Source organism: Aotus nancymaae, unplaced genomic scaffold, assembly GCF_030222135.1.
Source record: "Aotus nancymaae isolate 86718 unplaced genomic scaffold, 86718_ANA_hifiasm-v0.15.2.pri h1tg000015l_1, whole genome shotgun sequence".
NCBI classification, from domain to species: Eukaryota; Metazoa; Chordata; class Mammalia; order Primates; family Aotidae; genus Aotus; species Aotus nancymaae.
In genome coordinates this window covers 2282146-2301631 of record NW_026988427.1, presented here as the reverse complement: position 1 = coordinate 2301631, position 19486 = coordinate 2282146, and the positions used below count along the sequence as shown (strand labels likewise).

At 37.0% G+C, this 19486-nt stretch overlaps 2 protein-coding genes across 2 annotated transcripts in view; one reads left to right on the top strand and one right to left on the bottom strand.

Annotated features, from left to right (window-relative positions):
* Nucleotides 1-19486, bottom strand: part of RANBP17 (RAN binding protein 17) — a 377695-nt gene that overhangs the window by 297409 nt on the left and 60800 nt on the right. The window lies entirely within an intron of this gene.
* LOC105723231 (SEC14-like protein 1) lies at nt 13009-16976 on the top strand. Its single transcript, XM_064376550.1, is given in 4 exon segments — nt 13009-13818; nt 13821-14195; nt 14198-15155; nt 16916-16976. Coding segments are annotated over 4 exon segments (2106 nt in total). The 5' UTR covers nt 13009-13061; the 3' UTR covers nt 16932-16976.

Genomic DNA, 19486 nt, shown 5'->3' with positions numbered 1-19486 from the left:
AGTAGTACTGCTGGCTGAGTTCAGTGTCAATGAATCAACAATATATATTAAATAAGGTGTCTTTCTACAAAAACATACATAAAAAAAGGTTATGTGTTGGTTGGCTGATGAAAACGTTGTGGTCAGAGGCCCACAGGAGCAATGGTTCGGTATTTGCTAATTTATTGTTCACAGTGACTTTATATAACGTAACTATCAAACAACAACAATTAGCAGTGTTTCTCAGATTTTACAGAGGTTGCTATTAACAGACTATGCTCCAACTGTGTGTGGGATATGTTATATGCTTCTGTAATGGATGTGAATCTGAAACATTGCAAGCATGACTTTTGGTGAATGTAAATGTAATATTTTACCTGTTCTATGGGAGTTGCTCTTTTACTCTTTTAAAAATATCCTATTGTAAATTATTTCTCAAAATGAAAAATACTGCAATGTAAATAATTATCTTCCTTGTATATCAGTTTAGATTTTTAGATACTGGTTTCTTAAAACAAGCTTTATTATTATTAAAAATAATAGCAAAGATTTATATAGTAGTTACTCTGCACTAGGCACTGTTATAAACATTGTATCTGTATCTACATTCATTTAACATTCCAAATCCCAATTTAAAAGTGCAGAGCTGTGATTGAAATCTAGGGAATCAATTTATAAAAGTTCATTCTCAAACTATTACACTTCTCAAGACTGGTAAAAGGGAATATTCCAACAATACAGTTGTCAATTAGCTAGACAGACCTTCATGATCCAACAATACCTTACAATCCAACAATCTCTTAAGTGTTTAACACATTATGAGTTCTAACCCTGAACTGTTCTCTAGCTGTCTCCTGAGTCTTAACCACGGATGAGACTGCATATGCTTTGGGGATCATTACCAGGGAAACACTTCACACTTTTTTTGATTCCAAAAATGAGACACATAAAATGAATATTGGTTGATATAGCTGAATTTAAAATAAGCAAGCTTAATTTTAATTTTGGGGCTTACCAATAATGTAAACACAGAAATACCTGCCTACAAGTCCTTGATAAAACATGTCTACCTGAAAATAGAAAAAGACTTCACCATGCATGTAATTTGTTTATATTTCTCTATTGGAAGATAAATATTTTTTTTAAAAAAAAGAAGCAGTACAATTTAGCTAATAAGAGCAGGCCTAGGTTCAAATCCGGCCTCTGGTACTTATTTACACTAGCTACTTAATCTGACAAGGATAATAATACCTGGCACAGAGTCGTGACAAGCACCAACGGGTATTTTGCATATAACATATATAAGTAAGTGCTGTAAGTGCTCAGTAAATGTTGGCTAGTATCACTATTATTAAATTATCATCCCCTTTTAACGTGGTTCTATATCAGACCTACAAAAAAAGTAAGACATACCAATATGTAACATTCAGGTTTTTTCTGTGCCTTACTTTAGATGCTGCTCAAGAAAATGAAGTCATACAATAAGAATTTTTAAGTTCTTTCCTCTATACCAAGAGGTTTATTACTAAAGCTAGTTACAATTAGCCATATACACATTTTAATGCTGTTAGTAAAACGAACACCCTGCAAACAGAAAAAAAAAATTTCCAGGTAAAAGACATTTCAGGAAAACATTTGCTAAGTATCTACTTTGTATCATGTTCTATGGTACGGATGTAACTAAATACACAAATGTATGGGAGACTGTGGGGCAGAGGAGAGACTCCATGACCTGGGAACTGAACCTAGTGAGAGGCAGATAAGACAGAAGAAAAAATCAACAATTTTTGCTATGCAGTATGATGAGCACCACTGGCTAATACCAGAACAACTAAATATAACAACAAACATCTAATAATAGAACATCTAAATACAAAATGTGAATTTCTCAATATTCAAATTTGTACTAATTTCTTTAGCTTTGAAATTAAACTTATTAGATCAAACAATGCCTTGCAAAGATAGCATGTGATTATGAATGTTTTCTTCTAAAATTACAGTAAATTTTGAAAGAAAGTTTATTTAGAGAAAAATAGTGTACATACGTATTCCGTTTTAGAAAGCAATTATTTCTGTTGTATAAGAAATAGAAAAGCAGATTATTTCTTAGGCCTTACAAATCAAACAAGTACTGAATGAGTTAGGATTAATGTTGGAAATAAACAGTGAAATATAAAGACATTATTATTGGCCACTCAAGGTGACTCAATGCCAGTAATATCAGCACTTTGGGAGGTTGAAGCAGGCAGATCACTTCAGATCATGGGTTTGAGAACAGCCTGGGCAGCATGGCAAAACCCCATCTCTACCAAAAAATATCAAAATTAGCCGACTGTGGTGGCATGAGCTTGTAATCCCAGCTACTCAGGAGGCTGAGGTGGGAAAATGACTTGAACCTGGGAGGCAAAGGTTGCAGTGAGCCAAGATTGCACCACTGCACTCTAGCCCAGGTGACAGTGAGACCCTGTCTCGAAAAAAAAAAAAAAACATTATTATTAAGCCATCAAATATAATTTTGGTACTTAGGGGAATGAGAAACAGTATTTCTCAAAAATATTAAACTATTTCCTAAACCTGAACAATTTTAGACTCACAGTGTTCCAAAGAGTAAATGTTAAGAAGTTACTTTGGGAAATAAGCTACTAACTGAAAGAAAAATACTGTATGGTCTCATTCATATGCAGAATCTTAAAAAAAGTAGAATACATAGGAACAGAGTGTAAAATGGTGATTACTAGAGGTAAGCATAGGGAGGAAATTAGGAATTAGGTCAAACGGTACAAACTTGCAGTTGTATAGGAGGAGTAAGTCTACTGATGCGCAGCATGGGCACTACAGTTAATAATACTTTATTTGCTAAAAGAGTAGATTTTAAGTGCTCTTACCACAAAAATTTTAAAGACGGTAACTATGAAAGGTGATAGGATAATCTGGCTAACTGTAGTATTCATTTCACTATGCATTTCAAAACATCATGCTGTATACCTTAAATATATACAAAAAGTTATTTTGGTAACATAATTACATTCACAAAATTTAAAGAACCATGTAAATACACCTTTCTAAATTGCATTTAGAGAAAAATATCTGCTACACAAGTTTCATATCTATAAATTTAAAAAAATTTCATTTTATAATAATATTAAATTTCCATTATAATTTTCCATTTTTCTATTTATTCTGAAACGTTCAGGGTACTTGTTTTAGCAGCTGTTCAAACATAGAACATTTTTTCCTTAACAAAATAATTATTGCTGTAATAATCTGTAATTATGGTTTATAACTGCAATAATCCCAAAGAAATCAGTCATTACCATAGATCACAAGTAATCGTTAACTACTGTTAATGACCTATTTCTTAGGGATTATTGTTTTCGTAAACCATGACCATATCACCACAAATGAAGAAGAGCAAGACAATATAATATAAATGAGATCATAATATAATAATAAACTTATTTTGTAACATTAAAAGCCATTAAGCATCTAAATTAAAGCACACATAACAAGAGCATATAATTTTCTTTGTTCAACACTAACTGAAGTGTTTACACACTAAAAAAACTGAATACTACTACATACAGTGTATACAAACTACAGCCACATTAGGCATTTTTCATAATATAAAACAATCAATTTTGAGCAGACCACAAATATCTCTAAAAGGGCAGACAGATTCCTTCCCACTGACCTTTTGACTAATACTATTAAAACTTTTCTAAGTACTAGGCATTATATTACAGACTTTGAGATGTTATTTTACTAAAACTGCATAGTATATCCAACTATAAAAACTCCTTCAGTTTATATTAACAAAGAATGATGTTTGACATTTTATTCAAGAGACAGTCCTATTTAATACCACTAAATTATTTCCTTTCAACTAACCGATTCATATATTTTGAACATTTAGACTTTCATTCAATATCCTTTTGAAGAAAAACAGGACTTTTCCAACCGAGTCTCTTTACATTTTAATGTAATAATTGATATATATATGAAAACATATTTGTAATGCACATGAAATGTAACAAAACAAATACCAACCCAATAAAACAATCAAGGCATTACCAGTACTGTCACACCTACCTCCATACCCTTCCCTGAGCTTGTCCTCCTACCTTCCACCCTAAAAATAACCAGATCCAATATTTACTGCTTATTATTCTTCTGGTTTGTTAAAAGTTTCATCACATATGTATATATTTCTAAACAATACACTTCAAGTCTCAATTGTTTGGAAACTTTATTAAGTTTCACACTGTACATAGCTTCCTGAGAGCTGTTTTTTTTTTCCCATTAAACATCTTAATCTCTGACACTCATCATTACAAGGTATAGTTCATTCACTTCTATTGTTATATAATACTGTATAATTACATTATGCTGTATTTATTTATCCATCTTCATGTTGATGGGCATCTGAGCTGTTTCCACTTTTTGCCATTATAAACAATAATGCTATGAACATTACTGCACGTCTTATGTACAGATTTTCTAGAGCAGCAATCCCCTACCTTTTTGGTACCAGGGACAGGTTTTGTGGAATCCAATTTTTCCACAGACTGGTTAGGAAGGGGAGGTGATGGTTTTGGGATGAAACTGTTCCACCTTAGGTCAGCAGGCATTATATATATTAGATTCTCATAAGGAGAATCTAACAAGGAGCGTGCAACCTAGATCCCTTGCATGAGCAGTTCACAATAGGGTTCACGTTCCTATGAGAGAATCTTAAATGCCGAGGCTGATCTGACAGGAGACAGGAGGCGGAGCTCAAGCGGCAATGCTTGTTTGCTGGCCGCTCACCTCCTGCTGTGCAGCCCAGTTCCCGGCAGGCCATGGACCAGTACCACTTCATGGCCTGTGGTTTGGGGACCCATGTTCTAGAGGACACATGTAAGGGTGCAAGTATCAGGTCAGTAAGTATTCAAATGTTTCACTTTCCAAGATTACATCAAATTCATTTCTATTTCATTTCCAACTGATTCCACTTTATACTCCCACCAAAGTGTGTAAGAATTCCTTCTGACTCATATTTTTCTGTAAGATTTCTTATGATTTTATTCCCAGTAGACTGGAAAATATATTTCATGTAGTCTATTTCTTTTATTAGTAATGAAGTTGGGCGTTTTTTGAATATATGCACCATTTAAGTTTTTCTGCCAGATGCCTATTTGCTATTGATCATTTTCCTAAATAATTGTTTATTTTACTGATTTGTAAGAATTCTTCTTATCTTCTTCCAAATGGTGATTCTTGCTTATTGTGTGTGTTGCAAATACCTTCTAAGTTCTTGTCTTTCTTTTTTAAGTCAGTCAATTTTAGTAATTATTTTTTCTAGAAATTTATTTCCTCATTTATTGACCTTAGAAAATAACAAGAATGATTTTACCTTTTAAATCTTTGCTGTATCCATTATTATCTATCTTCCATTTGTTCTTAATAGTATATATTTGTGAATTCTTTCTTCCTAATCACGAGACGTTTATCAACCTTGTCTTTTTAAAGATCTCACTTCTGATTTTTTAATTCTAATTCTACTGAATCTTTATTTTTCAGTTCATTAATTTCTGCTCTTAGTTTCCTTCTTTCTTTGTTCTCAGGGTTTAATCTGTTCCTGTCATTCTATCTTCTCAAGTTAGATGCTTAGGTCTCAACATTCTGGCCTTTTTTCTTTTCTACATATGCTTTTTGGCCAATAAATTTCCTTTGGATTAAGTCTTTCACTATATTCCAAAAATGCTGTATTTCTTCTGTATTAGTATTCACTCTATTTTGAAATTTTCCTCAAGATTTCTTTTATCTCATATTTAGAAGCATATGTTTTAAATTCCCAAATGTATGAGGTTTTGTGGGGCTTTTGTTTTGTTTTGCAATTTAGTTTTTTTTTTTTAACTAATATGCAATTTAAACCACATTGCAAAAAAAAAAAAAGTGGTCTTTATGACACTGAGTCACTGAAATTTGTTGAGATTCACTTTATATACTAATACTTCAACAATTTTTTGAAAGCATGCCATGTGTCCTGGAGAAAACTGGTATTTTCAAATTGTTGGTTCCAGTGTTTTATACACATCAATTCATTAAAGTCTGTTAATCATACTGTTCAAATCCTGTCTAAATTAACTAACTTGTTACTTACTTGATATACCAACAATTAAGAAGTGCACTGCAACCTTCCATTATGGTGGTAGGTCTGTCCATTTCTCCCTGTAGGACTACCAATTTTTGCTTGATATGTTTTGAGACTACTTCATTAAGTTCTACATATCTAAAATTGTTATACAGGTTGAGTAACCCTGATCTGAAATGCTTGGGACCAGAAGTGCTCTCAATTCTGAATTTTTCCAGATTTTGGAATAGTTGCATGGTTGGATGAAAATATCAATTCCAAAAACCCAAATTCTTAATGCTTCAATGAGCATTTCCTTTGAGCATCATGTCAGTGCTCAGAAAGTTTTATATTTTGGAGCATTTCAGATTTTAGATTTTTGAAATTGCAGTGCTCAACCAGTCCCTTTCTGGTACACAAACCATTAGCTCTAGTTGTAATAATGCTTTTTATCTTAAAGTTATTTTTGTTTAACAATGATCCTAGCCTCCTATAGGTTCATATTTGCATAGCACATTTTAAAATATCCTTTTCCTTTCAACTTTCCATGTTTTAATGTTTTGAGTATGTAACTTATAATTAGCATTTGGCTATTTTAAAAATATTCTAATTCATGATCTGGTTTAACTACAAATTTAACTCATTTATGTTTATTGGATTAATAACATTTCTGGAACAGTCCTACCGTTTTTTTTTTAAATTGTTGTCTATTGCTGTCCTATTGTCTCTGGTTCTTCACTTTCCTCCTTTCTTGGCTATAAAAAAATTGAATTTGTTTATTTTTTTATTTTATTATTTTCCCTTTGCTGGGTTATGGAAGACAGTCATACAGTTTCTACTCTTTAAGTTGTTACCCTTGAAGTGCTGTTATTTTCATTGCCTTCCTAAATAAGACAAGGACTTAAAACAATTTTAATTCTCATCACTCCCCCTACTCTCTCTCTGACATGCTTGGTCTTTTGGTGTTTTTATTCAGTTCTTTTTTAATTCCACAAATTAAACATAATCTTTTTTTTAATACAGACTATACATGTTAAAATGTATGTGTTTACAGCCAGGTGCAGTGGTTCATGCCTGCAATCCTGGCATTTTGGGAGGCTGAGGTAAGCAGATCATCTGAGGTCAGAAATTCGAGACCAGCCTGGCCAACATGGTGAAACTCCATCTCTACTAAAACAATATAAAAAATTTAGCCAGGCATGACACGTGCCTATAGTCCCAGCTACTTAGGAGGCTGAGGCAGGAGAATGACTTGAACTTGGAAGGCAGAGGTTGCCGTAAACTGAGATCACACCCTGTGCAACAAAGCAAGACTGCATCTTAATTTATGAGTTTACCAATTTCCATGTACTCCTTTTCTTCCTTCTGGGATCATGTCACTTTTTCCTCAAAAATAACCTTTAAAATGTTTCATGAAAACCTTTAATGAAAGATCTGCTAGTAGAGAACTTTCTGTTTTCATTTGTCTGAAAATCTCCATTGTTCATTCTTGAAAGATACTTTTGCTGATATATAATGATAGGATGGCAGATTTTTTGCTCAGTTATTTAAGAACAATATTCTAACATCTTATGGCTTCCATTTTTACTGTTGAGAAGTGAGTTATTGGTCCAGTTTACATTACTTTGTAAGTGATCTTTCTTCTCTAGCTGCTTTTAAGATTTTGTCTTTGGGGTTATATAGTTTGGCTAAAGTGTTGTTTTTGTTTCTTATGGGTGTATGTTGGGCTTGCTGTATTGATGAATTCATGTCTTCTATTAAGTCAAAAAAATTCTCGGAATTTTTTCAGTTATCACCTCTCCTCTTTCCTCTATTCTTTCTTTCTGGGACTCATTTTGACATACCTGACCTTCTCATTCCATCCTTTAATGTCTCTTCTAATATTTTCATTTTCCTTTTATCCTAGAGTCTTGAAAATTTCTTCAGTTCTTACTGCCAGTTTGCTAATGCTTTCCTCAGTTGGGTTCAATTTACTGTTTAACACATCCATTAAATTTTACATCACAAAGTTTTCAATAAAAAAAGTTTTTTGAGGTCCTTTTCATATCTTCCCGTTTTTTTTCCCACACTCCTGCTATTTGCTCATTTGTGATTCTGTTTTTTATTTCTTTAAACATTTCACATATAATTGCTTTATATTCCTATCCAATTCCAACATCTTAAGAGTCCTTAGGAGATAGGGGTTCTACATCAAATAGATAACTTATATTATTTTTGTTAGTGCTCCTTCGTGGCAGCTTATTTTGTTGTTTATGTGCTGGCTTTTATTGTTTTTGTTTATTATGAACACTTGCTTATCTTAATCTACAGGATTCCCAAGGCCCTAAATTATGGTTGCTATCCTTTGGAGAAGGTTTTAATTCACTTCTGCTGGAAGCCAGGGTATCTACCAATTTAGAACCATTTTATACCCTTTTGAGGGTTCAACATAATACTAAGAGTCTCAGGTCTGGCACACCTATCTTGCTACCAGCCTATGGCTTCGTCACTAATTTTATCATTGATATTGATAATCTGTCTTTGACAGCAACCCTGCCTTTTGCCCTTGTTTGCTGTTTGACCACTCTGATTAAAGTTCACTTTTTGATCTGGGCGATGGGAGAGGTTGGGAAGGAAGAGGTCAGAGAAAGGAGAGACAGAGAATCATAGAGCAGAGGAGTGGGAAGAAAAAAACACTAAGAAATGTCATGTACTTACTGTAAGCCCAGGATCTGATTGTTTTGTGGCTAAAAGGCCTTTCAGAGGATCTAGTTGACCACACTGAAGTTATTACTAACTCTTTACTTTTGAAGAACCAAACACTAATTGTCTGTGTTATATACGAAAAAAAAAAAATGTGATTTTATAGGTAGTTGGCTAAACACAATCCAAATTATAAAATAACACAATCCAAACTAATGTCTGCACACAGAACACAAATCTGAAATGATAAAATATTGCCATTGTGTCATCAGTCAAAACAAAACCAGTAACACTACAACAGAAGCTTGCAGAGTCACCTGTAAAGATACTCAACCGAGAGGACAAGTTGGGACTGAAATCCAGCCTGTATTCTACTCACCAATCTATTTACTCTAGCATGCTGTTGCACTGGCCTGGATGAAATGGAATGCTTTTCTAATTTGCACAAAGGTACCCAATGTACTACTGAGTTGGTGGAAGAGTAAAATAATCCTCAATATCCAAAAATAATGTAACGGCTGAAATTTAGAGATAAGCACAGATATAACTAGAGAGTTTGAGCTTCTCCTCTGATGGCCAAAGGAAAAAGCCTAGGACAGGCCCAATGTGAGAAGTTCAAAAAAGCTGATGCAAAGAGTTACACCCTAAATGAAAATACAAACTGGGGAAAAAATGTGCCCTAAACAAAGAAAGATAACACAGAAGCCTGTGTGACTTGACCTCAGTGCTAAGTGTAGAGGAGGAAAAAAAACCTTTAAGTCAGACCTCACATGGTTTGTGGCCTAAATACCAGTGTGATATGAAATTTTCTTTCTAAGAAAATAATTTAAATGGAATTAAGTTGGTGGCCACCTCCCCACCTCCATTTACCAAATGAACTAAACACTCCAGTTAAAAGACAGAGATAGTCAGAATGGATTTTTTAAAAGAGAACAACTATATATCACCTACAAGAGACACACTTTAAATATAAAGACACAGACAGATCGGAAGTAAATGGATGGAGAAAGATATACTACATAAACAGTAAGCATATGAAGACAGTGGTACAGTAATATCAGAAAAGACAGATTTCAAGAGAATAGGTCAATTAATAAGGAAGACATAACAATTACAAATGTTTACATGATGCAAAAATTGATGGAATTAGAATATAAATAATTCCACAATCATATTTGGAGATTTTAACAACCTTCTCTCTGTAAACAACAGAATTAGACAAAAACATCAGTAAAGACAAAGAATATGTGAACATTATCATCTTAATTTACATTTATATAATATTATACCCAACAATAGCAAAATACATATTCTTTTTAAGTGTATATGCTATGTTTACCAGGACAAAGCCATATTCTGGGTCATACGACAAGTCTTAATAAATTTAGAAAGGCTAAAATCACACAAAATGATATTAGACCAAGGTAAAATTTAAAAATCAGTAACAATAACTAGGGAAACCCCAAATATTTGTAACTTAAAAGCACACTTCTACATAATCCATAAATTCACAAAGAACAAAGAAATTATCTTTAAGTGAAAACAAAAATAAAACAACAAAACTTGTGGGATGCAACTAAAGTAATGTTTAAAGAAATATTTATAGCTTTAAATGTTTCTATTAGAAAAGACCAAAAATCTAAAACTCAAAGATCTGGAGTTTGCACCCAGAATTAGAAAAGGAATATTAAATAACATCCAAAGTAACTATAAGGCAGAAAATAATAAAGCTGGAAAAAAAAAACCAATGAAATAGAAAATGAACCAAGAATAAAGAAGATCAATGAAACTTTTTAAAAATGGTTCTCTGAAAAGATCAACAAAACTGATAAAATTCTAGTTGAGTCACTCAAGAGCAAAAGAAAATCACAAAATTATCAATCTCAACTTTAACTTCTGAAGATACTAATAACAATGGAATATTGAGAATAATTTTATTCCAATAAATTAAAACATTGAGCAAATTCTTTGAAAGACATCAATGACTAAATTCGACCCCAAGGGAAACAGAAAATTTAATAGCTCTATGCTGATTAAAGAAAATGAATTCACAATTGTAAACCCTCTTGGCCCACTAGCTTCAGAGATGAATTCTATCACTCTTAAAGAAGAAATAAAAGCAATATTACAGAAATTCTTTCAGAAGCTAGAGGAGGAAGAGGGAACACTACCTGACTCATTTTATGAAGCCAGTATTACCATGTTACCCAAACCAGGCAAAGTCACCACAAGAAAACTACAAACCAATATCCTTCACAAACATTGATATAAAATAACAAAAGTGTTGCAAATTGAATTTAACAATTTCTAAAGAAACATTATATTATGACCAAGTAGGATTTATCCTGAGAATGCAAAGCTGGTTTAACATTGAAAAATCAATTAATATAATTCACTACATCCATAAAATAAAGGAAAAAAGTCATTTGAATAGATGCACAACAAGTCTTTTTTTTTTTTTTTGAGATGGAACCTCGCTCTGTCACCAGGCTGGAGTGCAGTGGCACAATCTCAGCTCCCTGTAACCTCCGCCTATGGGATCCAAGTGATTCTCCTGCCTCAGCCTCCTGAGTAGCTGGGACTACAGGCATATGCCACTACGCCCAGTGAATTTTTGTATTTTTAGTAGAGGCAGGGTTTCAGCATGTTGGCCAGGGTGGTCTCAATCTCTTGAACTTGTGATCCGCCTGCCTTAGCCTCCCAAAGTGCTGGGATTACAGGCATAAGCCACCACACCCGACGAAAAAGTCTATTTTAAAACCCAAAAATAATATGCTATTCATTATAAATACCCTAAGGAATTGAAGAGAACGTCCTCAAACTTATGAATGTCTTCAAACAGCACACAGATAACATCATACTCAACAGCAAAATGTTCAATGCCTTCTATTTACAAATGGGAACAAGGCAAGAATGTGCCCTTCTTAACACTTATATTCAACACTGTACCAGAAGTCCTATCAGTAGACTAAGCCAAGACGAATAAATAAAAGACATGGAGACTGGAAAGACGACATGAAACTATACTTGCAGACAATATGATCACATAGACAATCCTAATAATCTATAAAAGTTATTAGAACTAATAAATTTAGCAAAGTTATAAGACACAAAGAAAAAATTCAATTCTGGTTTAATAGAGTAGTAGAGAATAATCAGGAAATTTACAATAGCATCAAAAATGCATAGAAATAAACTCAGTGAACAATTTCAATAACAGTACACTCAAAACAAGAAAACACTGCAAAGAAAACTAAATGTTCATGAACTGCAAGCCTCAATACTGTTAAGCTGGCCCAAACGGATGTATAGATTGAGGTAAACACTACCGAAATTCTAGCACCTACTTTGAAGAAACTGAGAAGGTGATGCTAAAATTAATTAGTAAAGGAAAAAGACCTAGAAAAGCCAAAACTGTTTTGAAAAAAAAAATAAGGTTAAAGAATTTGTATTACCTGATTTCAAGAATTATTAAAGCTACAGTAATCAAGACAACATAGTATTAGCATAAGGATAAACATATAGATCAGTAGTACAGAACAAAAAGTCTGCTAACAGACCCTAGCATTTTATGTTCAATTGATTTTTGACCAAGATGTCATGGTAATTCAATTGGGGCAAAAGACAGTCTTATCTACAAATGGCGTTAGAACAACTGAATAACTGTAAGCTTTGACCCTTATCTCACAACATTCATAAAAATGAACGCCAATTGATTATAGAAATCAGAGAAGTCTTCAGAGCATTAGGTTAGAAAAGATTTCTTAAACACAACAACCTCAAGCAATAAAGAAAGTGAAATAGTAGACCATCAAAATTAAAAACGTTTCACCTTTGAAAAACAGTTAAGACGACAAACCACAGACTGAGAGAAAATATTTGTAAAACACGTATGTGAAAAAAGATTGTATATAGAACTCTTACAATCCCATAGCACATACAAAAGAGCCAACAATCCAATTTAAAAACGGACAACAGAACAACCACTCGAGCCCTCGCCGCGCCCCTCCTCCCTCCCGCCCCCCTTGCCCCCTCCCTGGAACCTGCGGTGGAGCTGTGGCCACCGAGCAGTCGAACCGCGACGGCCCCATGGAGCTGCCGGTATGAACGCCCCTTGCCACCCTGCGTGCCAGGCCCAGACTTTCTGACAAGAGCTAGACTTTGGGCGCCTTGAGGATATTCAATTTGTATGTTTGAATATCCTCTCACCATATTCAGTATAAAATATCATTCTTAATGATTATCCTGAGCAAGACAGGTGTGAGAGGATTGCTATTATATTACAATCATGGTGCAAAAATACCAGTCACCAGTGAGGGTGTACAAATACCCCTTTGAATTAATTATGGCTGCCTATGAAAGGAGGTTCCCTACGTGTCCCTTGATTCCAATGTTGGTGAATAGTGACACTGTGAACGAATTCAAGAGTGAAGATGGGGCTATTCACGTCATCGAAAGGCGCTGCAAGCTGGACGTGGATGCGCCCAGGCTGCTGAAGAAGATCGCAGGAGTTGATTTTGTTTATTTTGTCCAGAAAAACTCACTGAATTCTCGGGAACGTACTTTGCACATCGAGGTTCATAATGAAATATTTTCCAATCGGGTCATCATTAACAAGCATTGCTGCTACATCGTTCACCCTGAAAATGAAGATTGGACCTGTTTTGAGCAGTCTGCAAGTTTAGATATTAAATCTTTCTTTGGTTTTGAAAGTACAGTGGAAAAAATTGCAATGAAACAATATACCAGCAACATTAAAAAAAGAAAGGAAATCACTGAATACTACCTTCACCAGTTGGAAGAAGACATAACCTTTGTGCCCTGTTGGACTCCGCCTTCCATCACGCCCTCTTCAGAGACATCTTCATCCTCTTGCAAGAAACAAGCAGCATCCATGGCCGTCGTTATCCCAGATGCTGCCCTCAAGGAGGGGCTAAGTGGGGATGCCCTCAGCAGCCCCAGCGCACCTGAGCCCGTGGTGGGCACCCCTGATGACAAACTAGATGCCGACTACATCAAGAGATACTTGGGCGATTTGACTCCGCTGCAGAGAGCTGCCTCATTAGACTTCGCCAGTGGCTCCAGGAGACCCACAAGGGCAAAATTCCAAAAGATGAGCATATTCTTCGGTTCTTAGGTGCGCGGGATTTTAATATTGACAAAGCCAGAGAGATCATGTGTCAATCTTTGACGTGGCGGAAGCAGCACCAGGTGGACTACATTCTCGATACCTGGACCCCTCCACAGGTCCTTCAGGATTACTGCGCAGGAGGCTGGCATCAACACAACAAAGATGGGCGGCCCCTCTACGTGCTCAGGCTGGGGCAGATGGACACCAAAGGCTTGGTGAGAGCGCTCGAGAAGGAGGCCCTGCTGAGATACATTCTTTCCATAAATGAAGAAGGGCTAAGACGATGTGAAGAGATACAAAAGTCTTTGGTCGGCCTATCAGCTCCTGGACCTGCCTGGTGGACTTGGAAGGGCTGAACATGCACCACTTGTGGAGACCTGGTGTCAAAGCGCTGCTGTGGATCATCGAGGTGGTGGAGGCCAACTACCCCGAGATTCTGGGCCGCCTTCTCATCCTGCGGGCGCCCAGGGTGTTTCCTGTGCTCTGGACGCTGGTGAGTCCCTTCATTGATGACAACACCAGAGGGAAATTCCTCATTTACGCAGGAAACGACTACTAGGGTCCAGGAGGCCTGCTGGATTACACTGACAAAGAGATTATTCCAGATTTCCTGAATGGGGAGTGCATGTGCGAAGTGCCAGAGGGCGGACTGGAAGACCTCAAGCTCTGGAACGAGACCATCTACCAGTCTGCAAGCGTCTTCAAAGGAGCCTTACACGAGATTCTCGTTCAGATTGTGGATGCCTCTTCAGTTATCACTTTGGATTTCGGCGTGTGCAAAGGGGACATTGTCTTCAACATCTATCACTCCAAGAGGTCACCACAGCCACCCAAAAAGGACTCCCTGGAGGCCCACAGCATCACCTCTCCAAGCGGGAACAATGTGCAGCTTATAGACAAAGTCTGGCAGCTGGGCTGCGACTACAGCATGATGGAATCGCCTCTGATTTGCAAAGGAGAAAGCGTGCAGGGCTCCCATGTGACCAGGTGGCCAGGCTTCTACATCCTGCAGTGGAAATTCCACAGCATGCCTGTGTGCACCGCCAGCAGCCTGCCCCAGGTAGACGACGTGCTCGCATCCCTGCAGGTCACTTCGCACAAGTGTAAAGTGATGTATTACACCGAGGTGATCGGCTCCGAGGATTTCAGAGGTTCCATGACCAGCCTGGAGTCCAGCCACAGTGGCTTCTCGCAGCTGAGTGCTGCCACCACCTCCTCCAGCCAGTCCCACTCCAGCTCCATGATCTCCAGGTAGTGCCGTGCCGCCTGTGCCTAGCATGCGGAGGGGATGGCCGCCCCTCCTACAACAGCCAGCTGCGCCCGCCCACCCACCCAGCGTGACATTGTACAGACTCCTCTCACCTCTAGAGAGCAAATAGCTCTCTGGATGGTAAACGTAGTCATTTGATCCCAAAACTCTCTTGGCAGGTAGTTTTAACTCTGATCCTAACTTAACTCAATAGCCATAGATTTTGTATACGTTGTGCACAAAATCCAACCAGAGCACAAGGACTCTCTTGAAAGAACAGTAGCTTCTATACCAGTTAAAAGATTGATGTTGATGCAAAAAATTTTTCCAGCGAACTCTGCATTGTCCGTTAGTGAATGAATTTCTGTGACATCTCGAGAGATGGCCCCTCCTCACCTGGGACAGAAGCTGTCAGCACGTTTACCCCAAGCTGCATCGTGGCCGTCACACCTCCTGTCACAGTCGAGATGGTCTGTGGACTTAAGGACAGCCCGTGAGGTCCTTCTTCCTCTGAGGATTCAGAGACCACCTGCGGAGCACCCTGTCCCGTAGGCAGACCCCCCCACTCTACGTGCTGTCCTGAAGTGGGGCTGGGGCTCAGGAGGGGCTCTTGGGGACTCCGGGTGACTCCAGGAAAATGCTGCCATCATTCAACGTTACTTCCTCTCTCCTCCTTTTCAAATCTTTTTAATACTTTTTAGAGCTGGATTTTTCTGTGTGTGAACTTGGGTGGGGGGGTTCTTGCCCTTTTTCCTTCCGTGCGTCGCCCCCTCACCTGCAGTCAGCTCAGCATAGGCATCTCTTCTGTGTCCTCCTGTGGCTGCTAGAGGCCGTCTGGGAACCAGCAAGTCACATTTGCCGTTTGACACCGTCCGCAGGGTTTTATTCATAGCTAAGCAGCATCTGCCACAACCACGTCAGGGTGGCGTGTGGCCTGTAGGAGCCCTGCTTCTTTGTACAGCGAATGGTGGACTCAAGCGTGTGTGTGCATGCATGTGCTGTGTGTGTGCATGTGTGCATGACGGTGGGGTGCTGGGGGGACGGGGTGTGTAGAAACTTAGTTTGAGTAACAAAGGTGTCTACAGAAGCAAATCAGAATGCGGGATTTGTTTGCCTTTTACATTTCTGTTTAATTCCTGATTTTAAAGCCTGCTGTATCTGGTACAGGCCCTTATGTTTCAGCTTTTCATGGGAAGAGCCGGTGATTTGAGAATCTGTCTGGAAGCCGCATAGGGGCGGCCTCCATGGTAAAGACATGCAGCGTGTGTCTCTGTGCAGCAGAGGCCGTGCTTTTCATGCCAAACCCCATGTGGCTGTCACCCGTGTGCGTGGTAAGCATGGAAATCCTGGTGGTGCTGTCTCAGCACTGCTCTGAGGCATTGGGTGGGTGCCGCGTCACTGGAGGGCTGTGTGGAGGCCGTGTGTGCCCTGTGCAGGGATCAGGAGGGCTGGGGAGGTACCCAGCAGCCCTCTCGCCCAGTCAGGTCAGCCCCAGTGGCTGCCTGCACACTGTAGATATCCTGACGTGCACACGGTAGATGTCCTGGGCCTCCGTGGTGGTCACCTGCCTTTGGTCCACATTTATGTATTTGCTTTTAGAGATCCAGCTCCTCAGTTGTACCCGAAGCCTTGCTTCCAGAAAGTGCGGTAGGGCCAGTAGCGCATCTGTGCTGCCCCCATTTGGTGCCTCCTGTTCCCAAATCATAAGGACCTGAAGATGGTCCCTGCTTTCTCTTTCTTTCTCTCTTTCTCTGTGTCTCAGATGGCGATTTTGCTGACAGCTGCCAAGAAAATGCTTCATTCAACAGTCCTCATGTGTCCAGAGATGCTTATAGAACTGTTTGAATTGCAGCCAGGCTGAAGATCTGCTCTTTTTAAGTTGATTCGGGAGTGGCACTCTTTCATCCCCAGAGAATTGAGTGCATCTTTAAGAGCCCAAAGCACATGACTGCACAAATGCTCACAGGGTCCAGGGTCTCCTGAGTAATCCAGTCTCACTCTCCCTGTAAGGGAAGTCTGGGGCAGCTATGGTTTGAGTATGCCGTTTGCACTGCATCTGTACTTTCAGTACCTTGCCACTCTTTTAAAATGCTGCTGTCATTTCCCATTTCTTAGCACTAATGATTCTTTGATTTTCCTCTATTACTAGTGTCTTTATTCACTTTCCTTCCTAAGTTTGTGATTTGCATATCAAATTCTGTAAATGTTTTGTAAACATATTACCTCACTCTTGGTAATACAATACTGATAGTCTTTAAAAGATTTTCTTATTGTTATCAATAACAAATGTGAACTGTTTAAAGAAAAAAATAAAAATAAATAAAAATAAAAATGGACAACAGACTTTCATAAAATAAGAAATATGAGTGGCAAAAAAGAATAGAAAAGATGCTTAACATCATTAATCATTACTGAAATGCAAATTATAACCACAATGAGATAACACTAGACACCCAGTAGAGTGCCTAAAGAAAATAGATGATAGCAAATGATGGCAAGGATGCAGAGTAAGTGAAACTCTTATACAGTGTTAACTGGAATGAAAAATGACATATCCACTTCATAAAACTGTTTAGCAGTACTTTATAACATTAAACATACATTTACCATATAACCCAGCATTCATCTTAAGTATCTATCCAAAAGAAATGAAAATTTCTTCTACATACAAATATTTGTCTAAAAATGTTAAGAGCATCATTATTTGCAATAACCAAAAACTGTAAGTGTAATTCAATGTCCATGAGCTGGAGAATGGATAAACTATGGTAAAGTCATACTATGGAATACTATGCAATAACAAAAACAAAATAAACACAACCTATTTGAATCTCTAAAACATATGCTAAGCAAAAAAGGAAAAAGATATTTGCAACTCTGAACACAGAAAAGGGGCTCACTTTCCTAACTATAAAAGCTCTTAGAAATCAATGAGAGAAAAAAAAGGACCAACAACCCAACAGAAAAGTGAGCAAAGGGGGAAAAAAAAAAAAAAGACCAAATGGCTCTTATCTAAATTTAAACAATGTACAACCTCACTGATAGGAGAAATGCAAAAATTAAATTACACCGAGAAACCATTTTTCACACACAGGATTGCCAAGAATTCAAAGAAATACCTAATGTAGATGATGGGTTGATGGGTACAGCAAACCACCATGGCACAGGTATACTTGTGTAACAAACCTGCACTTTCTGCACATGTATCCCAGAAATTAAAGTATAATATATATATTGTCCTATGAAGGATACATGGAAATAATCTCATACATTTCTAGTGAACAAGTAAATAGTATAACCCTTACAGAAAACAACTGGGCAACAATTGCAAAATTACAAATACATTAACCTTCCACTCAACAGCAATTCCACTAGGAGAAACTTACCTTATAAACTCACATAAACATAAAATGACATGTACAAGGATTATCAGTACAGAAATATTTTTAATTGGAAAAGATTGTAAATCACTCAAATCATTGTCAACAGTGGATTAAATGGTTAAATAAATTATTATATATTCAAAAAGTAAAATATTATGTATGTATATATAAAAAAATAAGAGTTCTCTATATATTAGGAAAATAGCTATAAAACACTTTTAAAAAAGCAAGAAGCAGAGGAGTGAGTATGGTATGCTGTATTCTATGTAAATAAGGGAGGTAAGAATTGATATATTCATAACTGTTTATGCATATAGAAACTTTGGAAAGACATGCAAAACTATAGAATAACTACTTGCTAGAGTAAAGAAAGGGAGGACAGATATAGCACTGGAACAGAACACATTTTAATTTTTTTAAAATTTTTGCAAAATGAAATACATTACCTTTTCAAAAAAAATTTTGTGAATTAATCAAAATCAAATTTGATATGAAAATAACTAAGAATATCACACTATGCAGCGGACAGGTTGCAACTTGGAATTATATTCACAATTCAAAAACCTAAATGATTAAATGTCAAAATACATAAAAGACCTACAAATCGGTAAAATAAAAGCAATCCAGTGGTGAGGTGGAAATGAACAAAAGAGATCATGTACCTTTCACTGATGATGACCCAACTAACAATCAATAAACATAAACAATACTAAACTTCATAATCAGTAGAGTGAAAAGTAAAATACTCATGAGGTATATTATTCTCAACTAGACCATCAAAAATGTAGGTATAATAATATGAGCTGCTGGCAATAATCTAGGTCCAGGTCAGCAAACTACCACCTATAAGACAGCCTCCTGCTTTTGTAAATAAAACTTTACTGAAACACAGACAGCAGTATGGTCTATGGCTGCTTCCTATCTACAAAGGCAGACTTGAGTAGTTGCGA